Source organism: Camarhynchus parvulus, chromosome Z (genome assembly GCF_901933205.1).
Source record: "Camarhynchus parvulus chromosome Z, STF_HiC, whole genome shotgun sequence".
Lineage (NCBI taxonomy): Eukaryota > Metazoa > Chordata > Aves > Passeriformes > Thraupidae > Camarhynchus > Camarhynchus parvulus.
This window is the reverse complement of record NC_044601.1, coordinates 69,064,753-69,090,667: the sequence shown is the minus strand read 5'-3', so window position 1 is coordinate 69,090,667 and position 25,915 is coordinate 69,064,753. Positions and strand designations below refer to the sequence as shown.

General features: G+C 40.2%; 1 protein-coding gene across 3 annotated transcripts in view; it reads left to right on the top strand.

The window, feature by feature from the left end:
- DYM (dymeclin) overlaps positions 1-25,915 on the top strand; it is a 209,696-nt gene that overhangs the window by 55,410 nt on the left and 128,371 nt on the right. For all 3 annotated transcript variants that reach the window (XM_030969399.1, XM_030969398.1, XM_030969400.1), the window contains exon 9: positions 23,209-23,391. In XM_030969399.1, the coding sequence (XP_030825259.1) occupies positions 23,209-23,391 (183 nt within the window). The remainder of the gene's footprint in view (positions 1-23,208; positions 23,392-25,915) is intronic.

Below are 25,915 nucleotides of genomic sequence, written 5' to 3'. Positions count from 1 at the left end.
AACATTCATTTTTGTGACAGTTGGGGTTGTTTGTCAATTTTTCTCTTTTAAGCGAATGGCATTTTCCAGAGTGACTCACTTTGGGGAAAGAAAAATACTATTAACAAGAAAAGAATGTGGCACCTAGGAATAGACATCCTGGTTGAAAAGAATGGATTTTCATTATTGAAACATAAATTTCTGCATTACATGGAAATTCAATTAGCATCCTTACAGGAAAGTGTGAATTTTTGCTTGCTTCTAAGCAGTTAGATTTTTATTTGGATTTTGAATATACATGAAGCCCAGAGCTGTGCTGTTGTGAAGCTGTGTCAGTTGGTGTCTGGGTGGTGGTGGCTGTCACAGATGAGGGGACGTGGCTCAGGCTGAAGTGACACGCTGCTTTTGTGCAGGCTGACTGGGTGAAGGGCTAGAGCAAAGGGAAGAAATGTTACCAGCACTGTAGCTGGAATGCAACTTTATTGATTTTATCTTTCAGCAAATATTGGAGTTTAATAAAACTAAGTACTGTAAACTTAAGTGCTGTGTGAAGTAAAGGAAAGGACTAGATAGATGAGAGCTGAGGGGCAGGCACAGAAGCAAATCCCTTGTTGCCCAAATGTCCCATATTGTCTCCTGGTCCTTTCCATCTTTGTTTCTGTCCTGTAAGACAAAAAATGGGGATGTGTGGAGCTGGAAAGGTGGAGCAGCTGTAGGTGGGAGGATGACTTCCATCTCTAACCCAGGTATGACTTGGCTGGCTGACATGAAGCCTGTTGCTTACATGTAAATGGCTGTTGTGATGCAAACCCATTTCTGATGTGATGTGTATCCAAGAGTTAATGTGAAAAACTTCCTTTGTTAGGCTATTGTTTGGGGCTTGCTTATGCCAAGTGGAGAGCAAGTTGGTCTGATAGGCTCTCACAAATTATTTTTATTTAGCATATTAAGTAAATGCTTACATATTTGACCTTTCTAGATAGTATTTTGTCCAGTATTTGTGCCAAACAGTGCTCTCTTTCCCCCTTGATTTTTTAGCATTTTGTGAGGTTTGAGGTAGACTATTACTGGTAGAAATGCTGCAGTACAATGGACAGATTTTCCTTGGCTGGGATCCAAACCCTGTATTCCTTTTGTGGATATTAATAATGACAGAGTTGAGACCTTGTCACTCTTGTGCTGAATTGGGTAGGTAATAAATTTAAAACTAGGTTTCATAAGAGAATTGTGGTCAGGAACAGGATAATATTTTCTGTCTAAATGAAAAATTTCAGAATGAGTCTGACTCTGGAATGATTCCTTGTAATTGTTAAAAGACTGAATTTCATAGCATTCCAGCTAATATTTTGGATTTTTATTCCACAGTGTGAGACTCTGTTGCTGATAAATACATAGACCTATACTCTCAGCCTGAACTGAGAGTTTTCACTTTCCTGTTGGTCTTAATTCACACAAAGCATGTCAGGAGAGTGGCCTGAGCTGGTCTTCATGGTCCCTTCCAACCCAAACCATTCTGTGATGTCTGTCATACAGCTGGGTTTGAATGTTTGGGGAAAGGTGGATTTATAGATTCATTTAAGCCTTTAGAACAAACTAGTTTTCAGCAGATCTGAATTAGGGCTTAAATGACCTAGGACTTTGGAGGCAAGAAATAGCTCTTACATAACTAGTTCTTGCTGTACCACCCATGTAATATCTGCCTGAATACAATGCTTTGTGTAGTGAGATTCAAAAAAAAAATGGAGAGAAGGTGAGCCAGTAGAATAAGAGAGAAGTGAATAATTTGTTGAAAACCATCTTTGTTGTTCTTTTTCTTTGTGTTCTCAAGGAAGATCCTGTATTGCAGTTATCAGGCTTGCAAACTTCTTTTGGACTGGCAAAGCTCTTAAACACAGATCTTACTAGGGGCTGCATGTCTAAAAAGTCATTTTTTCTAAGTGCATAAGCTGGTCTTGTGCTACTTTCTGAATACTTCTGAAGGTTTTGTGTAAACATATCAGAATCTGTACCATTCTTGGGAAACAGAGCAAGCCCCCAGGACTGCCATGAATCATAAAATCACAGAATCACAGAGTAGTTTGTGTTGTAAGGGACCTTAAAGTGCCATGTCCCTGCCATGGGCAGGGACACCTTCCACTGTCCCAGGCTCCTCCAAGCCCTGTCCAGCCTGGTCTGGGACACTTCCAGGGATCCAGGGACAGCAGCAGCTGCTCTGGGCACCCTGTGCCCTCAGCACCCTCACAGGCCATAATTTCTTCCGAAGTAAAGAATTATTTTGGAGATGATGATAGCAGATTGTGTGGTATAAAAGTGTTCATGTTCCTCTACGTGGCAAAGGATGTGTATTTATAGCTTTGCAGTGTGAGGTTCTGGGGTCTGGTTATGCACAGAGACGTTGTGTGCTTGTGCAGAATCCCAGTAACTTCAGAGGAAATCTTCAGATGAGACCCTGAACTTTCAACCTGCCAGTTTTAGCAGTGGTGCGAAGTGCTCCAGGGAAAGAAGGGACACTTCTTGATCATGCTCTGAATTCATAGTGGTGGAGGAAACAGAGGAGCGTTTAATTTTTTATAGAATACTGGGTGAACTGTGTTAGGTTTTTTACACAGTTTATGCTGAAAGCAATCAGAAAACCACAGTTAGAAGAAGGGCATAATTAACATATTTAACCATTTGAAGGAGAAACTTTGGTGCAACATTCCAGATGCAAACCAGGTATGTCATGTGGTGCAGCAAACGCAGAGCACATTGATGTCTGGTGGGGGTGTTGAAATAAAATGTCCCCAACCACTTCCAATCCTGAGGAAATACATGACATCTTTCAGATGAAAGAACTAAAACCTTAATATGTAATTTTAGAATTTCTTTATATCTAGTTATTTAAATGACATTATGAAGAACTTTCATTTCTGTGGTTAGCAACAAACACTTGAGTCTTTTGTGTTGTGTTGTTTCACAGAAAAGTGTGGCAAGAACAACAAAATAAGTCAAAAGAAAACAGTTTTACTCAGCAGAGAAGTGAATTATTTTTGAAATATAATGTTTGGAATTACCATGGATTTCTGTAGTGCCCAGGCAAGCCAGATAGGATGATATTAATGAGAAATTACCTATACAGGAAACTTACATTTTAGAACCTCTGAAATTATAAAAGAACAACTGCTATAAAACATGTCTGGAAAATAAAATAATAATTGTTAATTTTAAGAGTGTAATGAGTTTTACAATAAATTGCATAAAGAGTACTTGCTAGGGTATATTAGTAAACTGTTTATGATCTTGGTGGTGGTGCAGTCAGGCACAGCAGCTTGAATGCCTGTGACAGCTCTGATTGACAGAATTTGACATCATACTTCTGAGACCTAGTGACTAGTCCAAAAATTATATGTATAATTGCATGTATCTAACCAGAAACACCACCTATACTGTGTAATGGATTAAAGATTCCTTTGGTTTGGAGAGGCTCTCCTTGGAGAAAAAGTAGTTGTAAATCTGTAAGTACACTGCTAAAAACACATGTATTCTCTTCATCCAGAAGATTTTCCTGGAAGCCTTATGTCCTAGTATGCATGCATACTAGGATGTAAGTAATAAATTCTAGCAGGAGGGTTTGTTCCCAGACATCCATTACAAACAGCTGATCAGTGGAAGTGGAATAGATGCCCACAAGTCTTATCACCTGCAATGTCCTGGAGGAAAAGGTAAAAATAAAAGTTCCCCTTCCTAGTAATTGATTGGCCTGTGGTCTCAAAGTCAGATAAATCGAAATTTCAAGTGTCTTGAACAATGATTTTGGACTTCTTGATATTAGTACATGGTTGTAGTTGTGTAGGCATGTTGGCCCAAGAGACCTTTGGGCACTGGGAATGAAGCAAAGCCACTGCTTGTCTTGCTGAACTGAGTGCTGCTTTTCCACATCACGTATGGAGAGCAAGACATGGACACACAGCATTCTGTCAAAATATGTGTGCCTGACCTCAGAGCTTTTCAGACACTAGTCCAGACTTACCACAAAGTTCTGTCTTCACTGAGGGATCTAATTTGGTGGAAATTATGGATCTTGGAAATAAGTTATGTCTTCAAAAACTCTTAACTTTCTGGGAAGAGAAGCAGAATGGCTGGTCTTCATGGTGAGCCACTCTGAGTATGAGTATGTGGCAGCCCTCCCCAGAAGTGTCCAAAACCAAGTTGGACAGGGCTTGGAACAATCTAGGCTCATGACAGTTGTCCCTGCCCGTGGCAGGATGGAACTGGGTGATCCTGAAGGTCTCTTCCAGCTCAAACCATTCTGTGATTCTGTCTGTGTCTCCATGCGGGAAAATAACTTTTTTGTAAGTTTCCTCAATGATCCAATCATTTAGTCTTGAGAAAAATGAACAGCAACAAATTTATGGTTGGACTTGACCTTAGAAATCTTTCCAACCATAGTGATTTGATGATCTGTGAAATCTGGAGTAGTTTTTTTAAGTTAAAAAGCCCACCTGATGAAGCAGAATCCTTAAAAGAGTACAGCAAGTCTAGGACTGTACCAAACAGACACATTCCTTTTCTTGACTAAACAGGGGACTTCACGGCTACTGAGTCTGACCTTACTTGAGATTCTCCATAAACTTTCCTGTTGCCAAAAATTTTGTGAAATGAATCAGATGACTGTGATGAGAAAGCTTTTGAGATGACTTCTAGTCAACCTCTTTAAATTGTCTTGGGACCAAGAAGTGAGAGGTGGCAAGGTGTTCCATTGGCATTTCCAGAAGCAGTATTGGTCTTCCAAGGTTTCTCTCAAACAGCATCTGGAGCATGTGCTCCTAAAATCAAATATAAGATCTGCACACAAGTTCTAGTGGCAGGTCTGCTGTTTCAGCCAATTTCAGTAATAGTTTGATGATCATCGAGTGAAGTTTGCCGACATGCTTAAAGATAATCTGACTTCGCTATGGAGAAATCTGTAGTGGTTTCAGGCTTTTTTCCCCTCCTTGACTTCCTCTCCCATTTTTCAGTTCGGGGATTTTGTGTGCTGTCTTTTCTGTAAAAAGTTAAATTTGGGATTTGCTGCGCAACATCACCCTCGAGGTGGTGTTTGTTGTTTCTCGGTGCAAGCAGCCTGGGAGATGGACAGAAGCTATAGAGTCTCTGATTGTTGTCACTGTTGTTTTTGGACAGGAATCACATGTAATCTAGGTTAGAGAACTGCTTGTTATGTAAAGGCTTTATGCAATTGGAAGTGCAGCATTTTACATTTTTGCAATTAAGAGAGTTGTCCTGAAATAGTCTTAGCCTAGATGGAAAATGTGCTCATTAGCCACGTTCCTATTCTTGCCCAATGTTCTGTTTAATTTTTCTACAACCTTTTAACATGCTGTGGCTGCTGTCAGTGCATTTTTTTGTGTAATTGCTGTATTGGTTCAAATTGCTTATTAATGAAGATTTATATAAATTTTTCCTTTTCTGAGATATATTTGCCTTCCCTATCCTGAGTTTGAAAACATTCTGAAGCTTTGCAAAAGTTGTACTGTTTCCCAAACAAACAATTTTAAACTGCTGTAGCAGTCACAAAACAAAGTCCTGGTGACAGCACTTGGTAGAGCCGAGTGATTTAATTGCAGCATTAAAATGAACAAATGCAGGGAAACCTATTGTGTGTGGCTGGTCTGGGTGTGTTTGCCATTTATGCTGGTGCTGCTTTATGAATAGAAAATACATTATGTTTAATATGGGCTCTCCTGGGACTATGGAAGTTTGCTGTCTCAGTGCATCGAGTGATAGGAAGAAAATAAGTAGTTACCTATTACTCTTGTCTCTTCCTCCATGGTTTTCCTGTTCCCTTGGTGCACTCAGTTGACTTATAAATGTTTTTTAGAACAGAAGGTAAACTTACTTTGAACAATGTATAGGCAGTAAAATTTAATCATTATTTTCCTGAGTAGTCAACTAAAATGTTTTAAATGTAATCCTGTGTAGCTTGTCTAGTCAGGCTAATGATTTGTCATATAATCTGTAGCTACTTGGGGAATTTTTGTCCTTGCTAAATAGAAAACGTTTATCTTTGCCATTTGGCTTCTTAATATTTTCACTGGAAGAAGAAAAAATAACCTTATGAGCTTTTGCAGTTTGTGTATTGGAAAATAATGTGTTCTCAATCACTCTTACAGTGTTTCTCTTCCTGTCTTTTTCATAGCATCTTTTTTTCCCTTCTGTGTTTTTCACTCTCTCTCCCCACCACAGCCACCACCAGTCTGCTGAAACTGATGGCATGCTCAAATATTTGGAGTAATTTTTTAAGTCATTCCAGCATCCTGTTGGTATGTCAAGAATTGGCATATTTGCAAATTGCAGAAGACAATTTTTAAGGGTTAGAAACTTTGTAGAAGTTAGCTTCGGCATGTATGTAGAGATCTCCAGTTAATTAATTTTAAATTAGATTTTTACTGTGGTTTGGCACATACTTGAGGCAAGCACAATGCAATTACTAAAGATGGAAAATAAGTACTAAATAATCATTTCACCTTATGTACAAATCAATCCCTTTGTCTTGTCACTTTTTCTGCCTTAGGAGGCATGCTTGGAAAAGAAGTAATGACTATACAAATTAAAACGTATAGTTCTGTCTGGTTATAATAGGATAGAGTGCCAAATTCTTTCAACTAGAATTAAAAGTGGTCCACTATCCATCAATTGCAATCATGGAGGGGGGGGCTGTCTTTATCATTAAACTCTTATGTCTGTGTGAGAGGTGTGGGAGGAAATAAAAGCTTGGAATGGAATAGTGGTATATTAAACATTTTCTTTTTCCAATTTGTTCCGGATGTATTTTGGAGTTCTTTAATTCATGCTTTCCTCAAACAAATCGATGCTGTGCTTGCTTAAAAGTATATTAATTAGGCAGTATCTTGTTTTGTTTTGTTTTTTCTTTTGGGCTTGTTTCAGATGATAATTAATAACTAGTTAAGAAAGTCCATAGATGCCATTTGAATGCGTAAGGCATGTTTACCCAAATTCATGCTGATTTTAGATGTTTGAGTTAGAACTGGAGCTTTTGCTGCTATAACTACTTTGGAATATTCCTTAATGTGGAGTCAGGTGTTTCTGCAACTGCTGATGCTTCTTTTAATTACTTAAACATGAGCAGGAGAAGTTTGGCTTACCTGCAGTTGTATCTGTGGTGAGGACTCATAGGTGTGAAAATTTCAGGCTTAATGTGGGTGTTGAGTCTTATGGGACAATATAAAAATGCTGCATTTCTTAAAAAATTCCCCCTGAATTTATCCTGATCCTTCATTTGAAGGCTGTTGCTCCAAAGGCAGCTTCCTGTTGGGCCTGTGATGTCTGATGCTTTAGGGGAAGGGAGGACCCAGATGTTTGGGGTCAGAAGGAATGACAAAAGTCAGAGAGTCTACAAAAGTTCAGGAAGCTTTCCTAATGAATTACACACTTGGCATGGAAATTGGTGTGTTAGTCTCTGTTCTTCTAGTGTGAGCACATGGTGGTGGATTTTGGATAAAAAGTAGAGTGAAAGGGAAGAGAAAGAGGGGAGTGGATTAAAGAGAGGAAAGAAGAAGGGAAGGGAAGGGAAGGGAAGGGAAGGGAAGGGAAGGGAAGGGAAGGGAAGGGAAGGGAAGGGAAGGGAAGGGAAGGGAAGGGAAGGGAAGGGAAGGGAAGGGAAGGGAAGGGAAGGGAAGGGAAGGGAAGGGAAGGGAAGGGAAGGGAAGGGAAGGGAAGGGAAGGGGGTTTGTCCCAAGAAAGTGCTGCCCTTCTTCCGTGTGGCCTGTTCTGTAGCCACATCCTGGTCTTTCTCATGCATGTTCTTACCAACAACCCTTGGCTGTTGTTCCCAAAAAGAGTTCTTTGCTGACTCCACAGCCATCCAGCTACTGGTGTTTGGGATATACACGTTAGCCCCTCATCTTCAGGGCTTCTGCAGAGCCTTCAGCTGCTTGGGGGGACCTGTTGCCAAGAGAGGACAGCGCAGCAGTTGGTGTTGCTTTCGCAGTTGCTTTCACTGGTCATGCATCAGATCTGTTGATGGAGTGTGCAGAAAGTGTTGGGAAACGCACCCTGAGTAGTTCATTTGCCAGAGCCTGACCTTCCCAGAGTGCTCCCTAAAGGCCTCTATGGCTTGTTGGCCTCTTTGAGGAGCTGTCAGATTGTTTGGAAAAGCTTTTACTGTTGATTTTTATACCTTTAGCAGGCTGCTCCCAAATTACTTTCGGCTCAACTTGGTCTGGTTTAGCATTGAGTTTGCCAGAGCTTATATACCTTTTTTTTTTCTGGTTTGGAAAAGACTTAATCTTTTTACATTTTGTAGTCTCCTTTCTCTGCAGTTGAGTCATGGTGGTTTTTTGTCTGTTCAGGGTGTCTAACAGAGACATCTCCTCTAAGCCCTTATGTAGTGACTTGAAGTTGTCTTTTTGCCATCTAGGAATTCATAAGCTGAACCTGTTTTCTTACCTGTTTCTTAATCTTTAGGGTAAGTGTTAAAAAATTGCTAACTTGGAAAATAAATCCCATTTTGATACGAAACTTGGAAACTGAAAGAATCCTCTGACTGTTCTACAGTTAAAGCACTTGAATTATGGATTGTGGATGAATCTGTGTGGGAGACTGATGGGTGTTTTTGTTTTTAGGAAAAGAATCAGATAATAAAATTGTAGAATCCTGTAAGGGCTTGGGTTGGAGGAGACCTTAAGAATAATTTTGTTCCATTCTCCTGCCATGGGCAGGGACACTGTCTGCTTGACCAGGTTGCTTCAGAGCTCAATCTAGGCTGGTCTTGGACATTTCCAGGGATGAGGCAGCCACGTCATGACCTTGGAACAAAGATCTTGTCTGCAAAAGAAAAGGAAATAGATATATGGGAGGTTTCAGCAGAGTTTACTCTCAGCTGGAAGGTAAATCTGGATCAAATTAATTCTGCCAAGAATGAGAGACATTGTAGACACTGTAGCATTTGACAGTTATTTGGTACTCGCTAGTTCTATGTGTGGATGTGTATGCATATAATAGAAAACCTATAAAATACAAATAAAATGCAGGCTGTACAGAAACATATGAACATGCTTACATTTAATAATAGAAATGTAAACGACCCAATGTACTGCATCTATATATTTAGTGTATTTATACAAAAATATACCATTTAGGGATCAAAATACGTAGAGATATAAAAATGAAATGTGTAAGTTACATATGAGAATAAATTGTTTCATAAATCTAGAATATATTATATCAATATGACATTTAGTTAGGAGTCGTGCTGTTTGCATGTGGTAATTTGTAAGATTCCCACTTAAACAATTTCAAGTGGTTTTATAAGATGTATATACAGCATATACAAATATGACATATGTAAATACATTAAAGGAAATGTATATGTAGAAATGTAGATAATACAAAATATAAAAATATTCCTAAGAAAAAGCTGTTTTGGCCTGCAGAATTTCAAGTTTGGCGTTAGGTTTATCCATCTCATTCACTGCTGACTTCTAATTTCAGCCTCAATAGTTTATATTTATTGAACTGCTTCTCTCAGCAATTGCCATTCTGCGAGGATCTGTCAAGCAAAGATCTGTCCTTTATATGTCTATATAATTATATCTGTATAATTGGATACATTCTATATATCTATATCATTAGCTAGTTGTATAATATCTCTATCATTAGCTAGTTGTATGTAAATACAGAATGGGTGTGTAATCAGTCCCAGTGTGTATATAATCTGCTCTGACTCTCTTCAGTGGGTCAGAGATCTCTTAGGAAATAGGGACATCAGCTCAGGAACAACGCACATTCAGGCCAAGGGCATCAGGATGTAAAGGCCCTTATTAAGTAGAAAATTCTCATTTTTATAGATAGGGGAAAAAGAGGAAATAACATGCTTGAAGCTTGGTTAAAATTACACAATCAGTTGACATTGCAGCTGGGAATAAAATTCCACTGTCCTGATCCTTATCCTCATGTTTTAAATGCTGGGCCTTGCTTCAAGGTTAATAAAACATGCTGTTTGCGTGTGATAATGTGCGTAGGATTCCCACTTACCAAAAAATTTCGGGTGATCTTATAGGATGTAAATACAGCACATAGGTGTTTCTCATTGTCTTACCTTGCTAATTGTAATTGTTTTGCACAAGGCCCTGCTATCAGCTCATGCCAAACAAGTTGGTGGCATTTGTGATTTTTCATAAAGTTTGTTGAGTAATTGTTGTGGGAATGTGGAGTGAGTTTCATCCTGGAGGAGAGAAGGCTCCAGGGACACCTCAGAGCCCCTGCCAGGGCCTCCAGGGGCTCCAGGAGAGCTGCACAGCCACTGGGGACAAGGCATGCAGGGACAGCAGCCAGGCAATGGCTTCCCAGGGCCAGAGGGCAGGGACAGATTTTGGGATCTTGGGAATTAGGAATTGCTGGCTGGGAGGGTGGGCAGGCCCTGGCCCAGGGTGCCCAGAGCAGCTGTGGCTGCCCCTGGATCCCTGGCAGTGCTCAAGGCCAGGCTGGAAGGGGCTTGGAGCAGCCTGGGACAGTGGGAGGTGTCCCTGCCCATGGCAGGCAGGGGTTTGGAATGAGATGATCTTGAAGGTCCCTTTCCTCCCAAATCATTTCGTGATTTTGTGTGTTTGGGATAGCAAAAGTGTTTCTTATGAAAAATAGTATAATATTCAAATGATCTACTCAAAACCTGGTAGCCTAAAAAGGATGTCTCTGCACAGCTGCTGGCGATGGAGGCTTACATAGCTTGTCTGCAGCATAGGGCTTGCCTGGGGTACCTTGGGATTGCCAAGGATCTTCCACACAAGTGAGATCTGCGTGCAAATCTGGAGATGGTGGTAACAGGTGTCACCCTCAAGGGCAATCGTGCTGCTCAAATTTGTTTTTTTAACTCCTAGATTGATCTCATACAGAAGGAGAATTGCTTTGTACGTTATATTAAAAAGTTGTATTAACTCCTCTTTCTCAGGCACGGGCATAGCCCTGTTGTAGGTGATGGCAGAGAGGCAGGAGTGGCTTGTCCTCACTATTTCCTAACTGTGCTCCCAGAGAGCAAACTTCTTTTCCCTTTATGGCTTGGTGCTATTGCAAAATGCTTAGGAACAGGAAAAGCCCAGAGGAATCCCTTGCCCTGTGGTAAAAACATTTTTGGGTACTGAAGATGAAGTATTATGGAACTGAACATGCATGCTAGTGAAAAAATAAAGTGCCTCTAAATATATTTTTTTCATATAAATACAAATCTTTATGTAATTCATTTCATAAATTGGCAAATCAGTATTTGGAACTAAAACTTTCTCAATACTATATAGGTAATTTTAGTCTTTAATAATAAAGTTGATGAGTGTTAGCACATGTTTCTGTATAATTTCAATGTTAGCTATCAGTTTTTGCTGGGAAAAAATATGCAGGCAGAGTCAGTAATACTTAGTCAGCCTTTTTCTTCCCCCATAATGTTCTGTTTTCATAGTAAATTTGACACACCAAAACCTTTCCCTACACCATCCCCTCCACACTGGCCATCGACCCAAAAGAGAGGGAGTTCAGTCGGCGTTGGATCCATGAGAGGGCTCCAAGCAGCGTTCCGTGAGCGGCAGCGCTGTGGAGCTGGTGTGGCTCCAGCCGTGGTGTCTGGTGACAGAAACGTGTTCCTGTCTGATGCCGCTGGGGTTGATGTCAGTGCGAGAGCGGAGCCAAAGGGCAGGTGCTGACATAAAACAGCTCGTCAGCCTTGGCAGCAGCTCACGCCCCGCTCCGACAGGGAGCAGGGACACTGGGTTCTTTCAGCTGAGGAGGCATTTTCTGCTAGTCAAGATAATGAAAAGTTTTGCCTGTGGCATGCTTGTTCTGGGGGTAGGACTTCATTCCTCAGCACTGCTGCTTTCCTCAATGCTTCATCATTAAAACTGCCACTTTAATAATGTTCGTATGGCTGGAGCTGGTATTGATGCCTCAAGATAAGCTTATAGAGCACTTTCTGTAGTGAAATCCAATTTTCAATTGCTCATAGTTTTTTTTTTTTCAGACTTGGTTGTTTGTGGTGAAACTTTTCATGCTGAGTATCTTCCTTAGGCTCTTTTTTTTAGATTTTTTTAAAAATTTTTTTGGCACCGCTTTAATTGAAAACAGTTCTTCTGTTTCTGAGAATGAGGTTAGGGAAAAATGTTACTTAACCAACGCTGAATTCTTACATCTGTTTTATTGAGGAGTTTTAGAGCCTTCATGCCTTGGAACAGGCTCTTGAGATTTGGGAAGCGGGTCTTAGGGAGTGAAGTTGTGGATAGAGATGTGCCATTTACAGTCCCTCTTAAAGTTTACTAAATCTGGCCAAGTCACAGGGTCCCAAAACTTGCTGTTTGCATACATTGAGCAGAAACTTGTTGAAAAACTGGCAGCAAAATTGTCTGAACGTTGAGTTTTCATGAAGTGTGTTCCACAGAGTGTCGTGCCAGTGAGGCTCAGATACAGCACCCCTCATGAGGTCCATGAGGCTGTTCCAGGATCCAGGGGGGCTTTTGCTGCTCCATGCAGTTGCTGGTGGACCAGGTTTCAAGCAAGAGAATTAAGACTTAGAGTTTTCCTTGTTGCTGGAGTAGCAGGTAGTGTAGAGGAAGAAGTTACCTCACACAAACAAACTGTTGCCTCTTAAAGGAAAAGTAGGGGCTAAGAAATGCTGGGTTGAAAAATAACATGCCCATTGCATTGTGGAGAGGTGGCAGTCTCCAAGAAGTGTGAGCATATCTTCTCAGAAATAAGGGTGGCAGCCAGAGCATTCCTAAGCTGTGGAATTCCAGGTCTTTCAGCTGTGCTTATATTAGGAGTTTTATTTAATTGTTTTTGAATGCTCTCCTGAAGGCTGATAGAGAAGCTGGCTGGAATTGCTGCAGGTGCCGTTGGTGAGGTGCTTCACAAGTTTGGAGGAATGAAACTTAGATCTAGGAGGGAAGCAGCAGGTCTGTGCTGACTTTACTGGGCTAGCTATTCCTTGTTCCTCTCGTAGGGAATATGAGTGAATTAAGTGCCTGCAGTCACGACAAACCAAAAGGAGCAGTGTGCTAAACTCACTAAGTGATACAAAAATCTAACTGCTCTGCAAAAGTAATTTCTTGGATGCATTGACCTGTCTAGCAACTTTGCAGGTCACTTCTTTCATTGGTTGTCTGGATTTCTTCTTCCTCTTTCCACACTATGTGTGGGGATGAAGTTCTCCTGAGGGTCCTACATCAAAAGCATTAGTTAATATCAATACCCTGATCAGCACTATTTAAAAATAATACTGGCAAGATGTTCACTTTGTAACATGTTTCAATGTTTGTTTCTGCCTCATATTTTGCCTGATAGAGTCAACAGAAGATGTTACTGGAAGTTCTACAATTGGTTGAATGATACACATTCAGTGTGTTCCCTTGTATTCTGACAAGAACAATAAAATACTGGGATGGTACCCTGGGCAAAAGGCAGAAGAGTTTTCTATTAAAAACAAAAATAATTAAAAAAAAAAATTTAAAAATAAAAGACTGAACAAAACCTCTCCAAGAACTAACCTTCTCGCCCCAAAATCCCACCAAAATAACCAAAATAACCCAAACCAAAACAAGCCTCCAACCCCCACCATCCAACAACTCTTTTTTAATGTCTCTATGTGAACTTGTTGTTGGCGTGAGGTTTGCTGTTCCAAGGTTGATAGATGATTGAGTCAGACAGTTCCTCTAAAATTAAATACAACACTGGGTGGATTTGCAGTTTTTCCCACATTTCTCATTCGTTTTCCTCTCTCTCACTCTCTTCAAGCTTGCACTTAGTTTGCCGTGTTCCAAGTAGTCATAATACTGTGGTATTTTGCTCTTGTATAATACCATAAAACCTTTATTTATTTTGTCTTGATATTGTGGTCACATTTGCAGCTTCACTTATACTGGACAGTTTTCAAATGTGCAGCAGGAATATTGTTCCATCTCAGAAAATGTATCACTTGTGTCCAAAGGAGTTGAAATAGGTATTGCCAGCAGCAGGCCAGGACTTGGTCTAATAAAAATGTGAAGATTCCTTGCTTAAGATGTTTCCCCTCCTATAGCTATTTTTAATATATTTCTAAAAGTGAATTAATGACTTGTTAGGGTTATTCCCAGCCTTATTTGGCCTTTTGATTCATAGATATGTTATGTAATTTGCTTTGCTTAATTCTTCAAGGTGTCTGTCTCTGGGTATATCTACTACTCATACTCCAATTATGTATAATAAAAATGTCATCAGGGATTTGCAGCTAACAAAGCTATTCCGTACTTCAGCATCTCTGGGCAAGTAAGAGAAGTAGATCCCATCTGGAAATGTTAAATTTATCATAGACTCATGGAAACATCAATTTGGGAAAGACCTTGAAGATCATCAAGTCCAACTGTAAATAATATATATAGTTACATGTAATACGATTTCTCTGAGTTTACAGGTATTGACTTTGTTTTTGTATGTTTTTGTAGTTTTTCAGATAAAATACTTTTCCGGGGGTGTCTTTTTACATTTCTGATTCCTCTGTGTTGTCAAAAGCTTTCACGAGAATGCAGGTCTGTAGCTGAGCTTCGTGGTCTTGGAAGATGGTGATTGTCTCCTTATTTTAAAATTCAAAACAAGAAAAAGGTAATAATGCAGTAGATAGGGCTCCTGCCCTGAGGAAGGCTTGGATCATTTCAAATTTCACAGTAAAGATCTCCTGAGATGTAGTGATAAAAAGGGAGATGAATGGTTTAAAATGAAATAAACACTGTTTTTGCACTGAAATGAGGGATATGCTTATTTATCAATCTATCCAATTTAGTGTTTACAATCTTTTTCAGTTCCATGACATTTGAAAGGTCATGCAAAGTATTGGAGCTGGAATTAATTGCAGGAAGCAAACTGGAAAAGACTTTAAAAGAAAAGAAAGAAAAATGTGTGTATGTAATTTGGCTGGGCAACAAAGGAGACCTGACTGTGCCTTTTACTTAAGGGCTGTAAACACTGAACTGGGGCAGAAATGTTTTATGGTATTACATAGAACCACTTAAAGGAATAAGTAGATGAAGCTGAATAAAGCAATAGCAATGTTTAGCTGAATATTAGGGAAAAAAATCTTAACATTGAGGTTTATTAGATTATGGAACATGCTTCCCAAAGGATGTCGTTCAAGCTCCATTACTAGTCCCTTAAAATTAGTCTGGATAGAATAACAAGCTGTACTGGAGGGAACACTTGCATGGATAGGGGATGGACACAGTTACCTAATACATCTTTGCATTTCACTTGCTTCCATGATTCATTTCCTGAAAAACTACTTCCAGAATGTGTTAATGACATCACGGCCCTGGGCACCTCAGACTCATCAGTGCTTCTCTGGCTTCAGAGGGTTTGTGTGGAGATTTCCTGGGCTGTCTTTTCCCCACTGGCTCCTCCACTGCACCCCAGCCATTTGCTGTGGTTTTCCTGTCCTGCTGCAGCACTGGGAGCAATGGTGACATCAAAAAGTCGAGTGCTTGGGATGTATTTGAAATGTGTGGGTACAGAGACATGAACTTGGCTATTCCCGGAGAGGCTGTGACCAGGAGTGGGGCAGGCAGGGGGCTGGTGTTGCAGAGCTTGGCTCCACAGAAACAACTACCTTCTGCTGTTCTTGGCAGGGAGGCTGAAATACTGGTCTCCTTTACAATAGTGTTATTAGGTGTGAAAACCCTCAAACAATTAAGTCATACTCAGTCATGTATTTCAATGAGCCAGTTGAAATATATGAAATATAGAGCAGTTGTTCTGTTGCAGTGATTTGTTGAGAAGAAAATAACTTGGTTTTTAAATCACTTCTATAATTCTTTTTGACGTTTAAAGAAGTAATCTAAAACATGCACTTAATCTTTCTATAGCATTTCAGTCACTTTCCTGTAGTATTTAGGAATTAAATACTTAAAATATAGTAGTAAAGCAACTGAAATATAACACAGCACCTGAAATAAAGCCATGGCAATCATCTGTGTAAATTGTGTGCCTTTGACCTTGCACTAAGGACTAAGTGGTAGTTCAATGGGATTTTAAGCCTGCATATGGAGTTCCAAGTGATCACACATTTACTCTGATACACAGCATGTGCCATTCCTGTGTTCCGGACAAGAAATAGAGTCAAGATGTATTGATACATAGCTGTTGTCTCAAAATGCTTTTAAATTTAGTGTCTCCCACGTGTGAATTCTTGCTGCAGCCTCCTGATGACTTAGAGAGGAACTAGCCTACCAGTATTTAAAATACAAAATTATTTTGCTAGACTGTCTGACATCCAGAAACTATTCATTTATTGCTGTTTGTAGGACTTCTCCTATGTCTCATGCTGGCTTGGGTTAATCCTGTTAGTCCAATGCTGGACTATGATGACCATGAAAAATATTGCTGAAAATTAAAAATTGTTACTTTTGCCATTTGTATTATCATGCCAAGTGAAACGTTTCAAAAACTCTATCATTTACAGAAACTTGTGTCAGTTGAAAAAGTTACTGCAATTAAAAAGTGACTGCAAACAAAAAGTTACTGTTGTATTTAGGACAGCCATTTTTGTGCTTCTGAGTTTTTACAATTTCCCTACTTAAAACGTCTACAGTCACCAGATTGACTTTTTCAGTCACAGGTTGTAGTTTGTGTGTATGTCAGTGTGTTTATGCTACAGATGAGTTTAATGTTGCTCAAGAGTAGAATATTTAACATGCAGGTTCATAAACCATGTAAAAATGATTCCATATTTCCTATACTTCAGCTTTGCTAGTTTCTTTCTGTGATGAATCCTCACAAATCTGCAGTGGGACTTCCCTAAAATTAATGTAGCTGCTGTTTTTATAATTTCTTAAGCAAGTGTACCCTGGGTTCTTCACAATTTGCAGTTTAAGTTCCTTAACTAAAGATCTCAGATGTTGGAGATGTGCTTTATAAAGTATAAAATGCCCCTGATACAGCAGTTGCCTCACTGATCCCCGTTCATGATTCCATGGACCTCTTTTTCCTCTCCCATCCATTATCACATAACATCCCCGTGGCAGCTTGAGAAATTGCTTGCATGGAAAAGGAATCGTAGGAAAGTATTTATGTATTTTTAGCTTTCTTCTAACACAATGTAGCAGCTGGAAACAAGGACAAGAGCCAGCACAATGTGAACTGCCAGCTCTCCGTGGGCCACCAGAAAGTGTTCATCAGACCACAGTGTGAGAACTATTGAATTGACTTAAGAAAAGTGACACACATAATAAGCATTAAAAAAACAACAACACTAAAGTTCCCAGTGCTGCTCCTTGAGTATAATAAGAATTAAACAGTAATTGTAATGTTTTTTAATAATATGCTATTTACTGGTTTTGGTGGAGGAACTGCATGATGGTACAATTAGATGCAACAAAAATCACTTTTGCTTTAATTCTTCATCATCTCTATTTAGTGATGCCTTGGATCGGACAATCCTGCAGCATTGCAAGCATTGGACAATCTTCTGGATGCTAAAAGTTTCAGAAATAGGAAAGCAGAATGTGCAGCTAGGACTTGGATGTATTACTAACTATAAGCTAGAAGTGTTCTGTTTTGGGCTTTTTTCATTGTGGTTGAGTTTTCTTTCTGATATTTAACACTGGCTTTGCCAACTTCTGTAGCCTCATCTATTTGTGTTCTTTCCATTTTTGCAACAAGGGAGCAGGACTGTTGTTTTGGAAATGTCAGAATGATAGGGGGAGATCAAGAGACCTTTTGAAAATTTTCATGTCTGCTAAAACTCTTATTTTGTCCTATTCAGTCTCAAAAGCAGCCTGGGGGCAGCATCTCAAGTTGGTGCCCTCAGCAAAATCCTGTCGAAAGTAATAAAAAACTCAATAGAAGGATGCTAAATATGTTTGAGAGGATGTGGGTTATGTGATGGGGAATGAGGGAAGGATCTACCCTCTTACCAAGCTCCAGTGAGGAGAGACAGGACCATACTCAGAAAGGCTTTGCCAGTATTAATTGCAATTTAATGCCTATATTTAAATGCAATGAAGGATGTTCAAAGGAAAGGTTGAAGTTCAGTGATTACTTTAATTGAATTTTTGAGCTACTATTAGATTAAAAAAAAAAACCTAAACAATACTAATTTCCTAGAAAGAAACTTGGAGGTAAGTAACTCCAATTTCCTTGGCATTAATTTAATGCTCTGTCCAGCATGGGAAGTCAGAGAGTTTGTCTTCTCAGTCTTGACACTGAAGGTTGAAAGGTGAATAATACATTTTGCAGAAGAATTACAACTAGTTTAATAACTAATCCAGGAGAGCTCAAAAATCAATTATAGCTCACAGTCGGTTGATCTTCTGACTTAAAGTAATGGTAGATAGTGTTAGAAGTTGTTGACTGTAAGTTGCAATGCTTTGTATGAGTGTGATGAGTTTTTAGAATACCTTCTGCACCCTTAGTTTCAAAATGTCTTCAAAGTCAAACTCTTAAAATTCTTCTTATTCTCGTGAAACTATGAATAAGTGTGTTTAAACTTTTCCAAAGTTGGTACAAACATGAACCTTACTTGTATCTCATTGTGTAACAGAGACCAGGCATTAGGCTGAGATTTCTGCAGAGTTGTGTTTACATCAAATAACAGTCAGGTGAAAGAAAGTTCTATTTTGATGACTGTGTCATAACTTCATTTTGCCATTAAGTGTTGTTTCACAGACTGTCAAACTAGATTAAAGTGCTGGGTTTGTTTTCATGGCTGTAAACTGTGTTTCCAGTCATCTTACAGAAAATCTCAGCTTCTCTGTTGCAACATAACATACTTTGCTCTTATGACCTGCTTTTCTTGCTTTGCTTTACATAGAGTTGTATGGACAGGGAAAAAAAGCCTGTGGTGGCTAGTTGGCTGAAAGAAAAGGGCAAAAATGAATCTGTTAATTTGGTTTTAAAGGTAAAAACATCCAGTTTCTTATTAAAATATTTGAGTATTTTCCAGAAATAATTGGCTGAATTTTACAGTTCTTCAGTTGACAAAACTTCTAGCAATGTGGTTCCATGTGGGACTGAGTGAAGAAGTAAAGTCAGTGAATCCCAGAGCTGGTCAGGCTGGAAGGGCCTACAGTGGGACATGTGACCCCACCTCCCTGCTCCAGCAGGGCCATCCCAGAGCACAGGATGCAGCATTGTGTCCAGAGGGCTCTGCAATATCCCTGGTGAGGGACACTCCTCCCCTGTCTGGTCTCTGTTCAGGGCAGAAGTTGTGCCTCCTGTGCAGGGGAGTTGCTGGGCTCAGTCCCTGCTGGTGGCTCTGGTGCCATTGCTGGGCGTGGAGCAGATCCTGGGCCCTGCTCTGACCCTCCTTGCACACAGGGACAGCCAGGGACAGCCAGGGCTGAGAGCCCTCTCACAGCCCTGAACAGCCCCAGCTCCCTCAGCCTGTCCTCCTTGGAGGGATGCTCCAGGCCCTTCAGTAAATGTGTCAATCTCCACTGGATCCACTCCAAGAGCTCCATGTCCCTCCTGTACTGGGGAGCCCAGAGGTGGACACAGTTAGAAATGATGGAGAAATACTAGAGAGAGGCAATTGAAAGTATTTTGCAGAAAACAGTAAACTGTGTAAGTGAAGTAAGTGATCCAAATACCTAAATGTTTTCAGCTTGTCTTGTTTTCAGCTTGGATACAGTTGCAGTGCTGGGTAATGTTGATACCAGCCTGGTGTTTTAGTTGCTAAGTCATGCTTACCCTGCATCAAGAATTTGTCACCTTCTCATAATTTCAGAATAAATTTTTGTCTGGCTGTCCCTGTGTGTCCCTGTGTGAGGGTGGGAGGCCCTGGCACAGGTTTCCCAGAGAAGCTGTGGCTGCCCCATCCCTGAAAGTGTTCCAGATCAGGTTGGATGGGGCTTGGAGCGACCTGAGATAGCAGAATGTGTCCCTGCCCATGGCAGGGGTTAGAATGGGATGAGGTTCAAGGTTTCTTAAGATTCAAGGAGCTGGGAGGGAGCACAGCCAGGACAGCTGACCCAACTGTTGAAGAATATCCCATATCCTGTCATGCTGAGCAATAAAACGCTGGGGGGTGTTGCCCAGGGGTGGGTGGATGCTGCTTCAGGGTCTGCAGCAGGTGGTGAGCAACTGCACTGTGTATCACTTCCTCTGTATATTCTTTTTTCATTATTATTATTATCATCATCATCATCATCATCATTTTCCCTTCTTTTTTCAGTCCTCTTGAATTGCCTTCTCCTCAACCTGTCAGTTTTGTGTTTTCTCTCTGTTCTCTTCCTCATCTCACCAGAGGGGAGAGAACGATTTGTTGTTTGGTATTAAACCACGACAACGTTGAAGGGGCTGTTTTAGGGCTGTGGATTATTGACTTCATCAGACTTAAAATTGGGTTCAGAAAGGTAGTATTTGGTATTGTATAGCCTTTTGAACATTTTATAAATCTTCAGAAGCAGTGTGTGCTTCAGGCGCAGTGTACGCCTCATGACGCTGTTTCAGGTAATCTACACTTCCCTCCTTTTTGCAGTTTAGTGGTTTAGTTTTAAGAACCCTAACTTATCTTTGCCACCTCCCAGAGATGTAGAAAGCTTTACAAAAACATCTGGAATTTGTATTTCTCATGTGGTATAGAAAAAAATGACAAGAGGATAGAAGTAAAATAAAAAAAAAACATCAATGTGAAAGAAATCCAGTCTATATGTTGGAGCATTTAGGCAAATTTCCCTTCATGCCTGTAATGATGCCTGGCAGAACTAGTACTGTTGCAGTCATATGTGGCTATTGTGTTGGCTTAAACAAGAATTTTAATGGAATCACGGCATCCTGGAATGATTTGGTTTAGAAGGGATTTCAAGGCTCGTCTCATTCCCACCCCTGCCGTGGGTGGGGACACCTTCCACTATCCCAGGTTGCTCCAAGCCCTGTCCAACCTGGCCTTCATCCCTTTTAAACATGAAATTTTCTTCCTTTTGTCCTGTTTCTTTTTTCCTGCGATGTTCTGAAGAAGCAGAATCTGAAATATTATTCTGTCCATTCTGTATCAGTGTCCATTCTTCTATGTTTTCTATTAACTTCAGATCTGAAAAGAATATAAAGGAAAGCTTCTAAGAGAGCACAGCATAAGTTACTTTGTTTTGTGCATTAAAGAAGTTAAATATAGTCTTGTAATTTTGAAATATGCATAAATATAAAATTAGGTTTAACAAAGTAATATGTCAGATATTGTGAATATACTGCTACACAGAGCTAGAAACTTCCTGTTCCTCTGTCGTCCCAGGCTCTTTACCTATTTAGCATTTTAATGTGATGTTTATGATCAGAAATAATATTTTCCTTTAAAATGTTTTTAACTTGAGTGTGTTGGAAGCATCAGCCAACACTTAGCTCCTAAAGTGACGCTGCCCTTGCAACTGAAAGGAATGTTATGAACCTGTAACATAGGGTTGGTTTTCTGGAGTACTTGCCAACACACAAGAGAACTTCAGGAGGTTACTTGGGCCACATATTCATGTGCAGATGTCTCTTGGACATCATGACCTTGTTCTCCCTGGTGGAAGATTCAGATTAATCACTGGTGTTTTGGCTAGATCCCTCTTTTCTTAACTATTGAGGAAAGATGTAATGGCAGATGGCAGCCACGGAAGGATGGGGTGGTAGAAAATGAAAAATACTAAAATTTAAGAATGGAAATCTGATGAATTTTAGTTTCTTTAGCATGTGATGATAAGTGTACAGTTGTTTCAGGGTTTTTAAAATAGTTTCTTTGCATGTTACCTCTCTGGTTAACCTACGTGAAAAACTTCATGGTCAACATTATTCATTCTGATAAGAACTGTGGGTGAAAAACATGGTAATAAAGGGTTACTAATGTAACATGAAATTTTTGCTAAGAAGGCTACAATTATAGTACTTTTTATTATAAGAACTCTCAAGCTGCTTAACACTGAGTGGCATTAGTCTCCTTGCCTATGACATGGCAGTAATTGTCCTGCAATTGTCCTAATGAGGGAGCACTGGTTTGTTACATAATCTGACTGTATAATTACATTTGAAGAAAAATACTCATTGGAAGGCTTGAAATCTTGTAGGGCTTAGAGTACTTGAAATTCTTTTAACTGATTATACTTTAGTATTTTACATTCAAATGGCTTAGAAGTTTTTATCATTTACACTTTGAATCTTGATGACTAGAAGACTGGAAATTAAACCTTCTTAATTTTTCTGTTTTCTTTAAGAAGGTGTATTGTATTTAATTTTTGATTTAGGCATTAATTAAAAGAGGAAGTAAGGATTTACCTTTTTTTTAAGTAAAACTTAATATTTTTTAACCTGTATAACTCAAAGCTTTGACCTGTTAAATTTGATTAAATGCTTACTCTCTATAATAAAATTTCAAGATACACTCAAAAAAATTAACTGCTAGGCAGGCATTTGGGGTGAATCTAATACTGTGTGATTGGGAGGCGCTGCTTCTTACTCCCTTGGAATGAGTGAATTGAGAGCCCAGATGTGATAAACATAGAGGTTTTATCCTTTCCTCTGACTTTGTACTCCAGTAATGCTGAGTCTGCAGCATCTCCGTTTCAGTTCTAGTGCTTTTCTTAGTTTTTTCCAGTTCTGTAATACACTCCCATGAGCAGTGGCAAGGGTATAAGGACTAATGGACTTGCTGGAAAGGGATGAGGGGAGTCCTTTAATCCTCCTCTGATGCTCCTTCTCCTCTAATCAGTATTTGGCATGTAGCTGGTCATTTGGTTTCACCAACACTGCTGTAATTAGGAACAGGAATTTCAAATGCTGTAGTTTAGTGTTGGAGTTAATTCTTTTTAGTGCTGTAAGTGTGAAATGACTCTGCATTTGAGGCCCAATCATCAAAGTTTAAACAATGTGATAATGAGAGTTTTTTCAACCAGCCTCTGGGGACATTACCTTGGCTTTGTACATTATGCCTTACTACTGGAACTGTACATGCACAATGTACAATTGTGGAATCAGAGAATTGTTTGACTGGCGGGACCTTAAAGCCCATCCAGTCCCACCCCCTGCCATGGGCAGGGACACCTTCCACTGTCCCAGGTTGCTCCAAGCCCCATCCAACCTGGCCTTGGACACTTCCAGGAATAGGGGCACCACAGCCACTCTTGGAAACCTGTGACAAAGCCCCCCCCACTCTCACAGGGAAGGATTTTGTTCCAATATCTAATCTAAACCTACACTCTAGAATAGCCTTGTTTGTTAAAATATGACCAAACCTGTTATTTGTTGTTGTTTTCTCTGCAGCTGGCCTGTGGACAGTGTTCACACTGGGTGGGGTGGGCAGCAAAGCGTCGGCCCAGCTGGAACAGTGCTCCCCTCTGGCCAGCCAGAGCCTGCTGCTGCTGCTGGTCCTGGCCAACCTGACTGACACTCCAGACACCCCAAACCCCTACAGACAAGCCATCATGTCCTTCAAGAATACACAAGGTTTGTATCTCTTCTTACTTCTGAGCCTGAGCTGATAAGTGAAATTTCAAGATGCTGTGATTGCTTAGAGCTTCTCTTTCCAAGATTTGTTGTCCTTCCAGCATGCCCATGGAAGAGCAGTAATAACACGTTTTTATCTGGGAGTTTTGAGGTGGAGTTCCTCAGCTGCTGGGGCTTTGTGGTGGGGGCAGAAGGAGGATGCTTTATTCTTCTGACTTGAGAAATACTAGAAAGCTTTATAATCCTGGTCTAGTTTACTTCCTGGACTAGAAGTTCTTGAGGGTGTCTGCTGACCTTGATGATTCTGTGACTATATAAAACTAACCTATAAGTAGATTGGTTATCCAAGGGTCTGCTGGAGTCCCCTAAAAATTTGTAGCACTTTTTGTCCTGAAGTTATGGTCCTCAGAGAGAAGGAAAATAATGAAATTGCTACCTGGGTTTGCTGACTGTATTCTTGTATTTCAAATGTAAGAAAAAATGTTTAACATAAACACTTCCATGAGTTTTGTGTGTATGAGAGGTTTCAGAGTTGTTTTGGTGCTTGTCTGGGTTTTGAGAAGGCAGGATCCAGGCTGTGTCAGGTAACTGCAGGTGCCATGTGGCACTGACTCACAGAGGGTCTTATTTGAACGTGGGAATGCCCTAACAGAGCTTGTGCTATCTAGATAGCTCAGTATGCAGCCTGTGCCTTCACAGAAGCACAGGATCATTTAGGTTGGAAATGCCCTCCAAGTCCAACCATTCCCCAGCACTGCCAAGGCCACCACTACCCCTTGTCACCATGTGCCACATCCACACGGCTTTTAAATCCCTGCAGGGATGGGGACTCCACCATTTTCCATGTGTACTTTATCCACACTTAAATCTCTGAACCTGAGCCATGTGGTTTTACCTTTCATTGGCTTTGTGCAGGTTGGCACTGTGCACAGGGCTCCAGAGCTGTGTGACAACCTGTGAAGCCGCAGTAATATCCTGAGTTATGCACTTTCTTCTGGGGAGTTTTTGTATTCCTTTATCCATTAAGTTTTAACCAGGTTGAGCTCTAAATTAATTCACCATTACCTAGGAAAATTTATTGGGTTGTGAAGGTGGAGGATTGTTCTCATAAGAAGAATTCTGAGTCCTAACTTGCTTCTTTGATTTATTGGATACCATTTACAGGTGGTTGAGATCAAATTGTTGATAAAGTTTTTATTTTGTTCTGTCTTTAAACTGCAAGCTTTCTTTCATGTTGCATTTTGGTTGACTTTGATTCATGCTACCAGTAGCCAGTAATGTATTTCATTAAAGCGTGCTATACATATATCATTATAAAATTTTGAAATAACTTATTTTGTGTCAAATGTAGCATGAAAAGCTATATTTTCTCTACATGTGTGTGTTGATAGAATGACTTATTGTTTCCCAGAAACTTGTTCCCACTAGCAATACTCATAATTGAGCTTAAATTTGATTTCTGTGAACATTCTAAGGGGTTTGTAAGAGGAAAGTAATGTGGAAAAAAAGAAGCTGGTTGCAGTAATAATATATACTATAAAAGGAAAATTGGCATTTAAAAAAAAAATAAGTTCTATAATTTAATTGAGACAAAACTAGAGGAGTTCAGGATAGGGTTTTTTTTGTACATGGTTTAGAATAGTTTAATTTTTCTGTTGATCAGCTTAATGTTCTGCAGAATAATACAGGATATGCTGGTGTTGCTGGTAAGTTTCTTTCATTCTGTTAAGATTTTTATTTTACTGGTATCCTTTTTAGTATCCTTTAATAAAACCGATAGTGAAATGCTATAAATCCTAGTGGCACAGCTTAAACATTCACGGAAGTGAAGCTGCAAAGCCAAGAGGAGCTTCTCAGATAATGACCTGTGGCACCAAGGACTGAATTGTTCTGGTTTTGCTGTCTACATCCATGTTTTTCCTCCTGAAGGGAAATTCCTGCCCAAAGCAGGAAGGTTTTAATCCAGCTGGTCCATAGTCATGGTCAGTAGTTGAGGAAGGCCAGGTTGGAGTCTCTCCTGCGCCCGTGGGTGCGTGGTTTTGGGACAGGCAGGGTTTCCATTGCTGTGGGGCTGCGTCTCCACGTGGTTCCCAGCTCCTGCAGGCAGGAGTTCTGTTTGCTCCAGGGCCTCCTGCTGCCTCCAGCTCAATGGCTGGAGCTGTCCCCCTTTGCCCTGGCCAAGAGGAGTGATGGCTCCCCAGCACGCTGTCTGCTGGGCCTCACAAAACCAATGGCAGCCAGGGCTCCTGCAGGGCTCCTGCAGCAATTCCAAGCACTTTTTCCATCCAAAGTGGGTGGAAATGTTGTTCAAAATACATGACGACTGCCATGCTCTTCTGTGTTGAAAGCTACTTAGCAAACTTCAATAGGAATATGGTCTTAAAATCATAGAATCACAGTGTAGTTTGAGTTGGAAGGGACCTTCAAGATCACCCAGTTTCAACTCTCTTGCTTTGGGCACAGGCACTTTCCACTATCCCAGCTTGCTCCAAGCCCTGTCCATCCTGGCCTTGGACACTGCCAG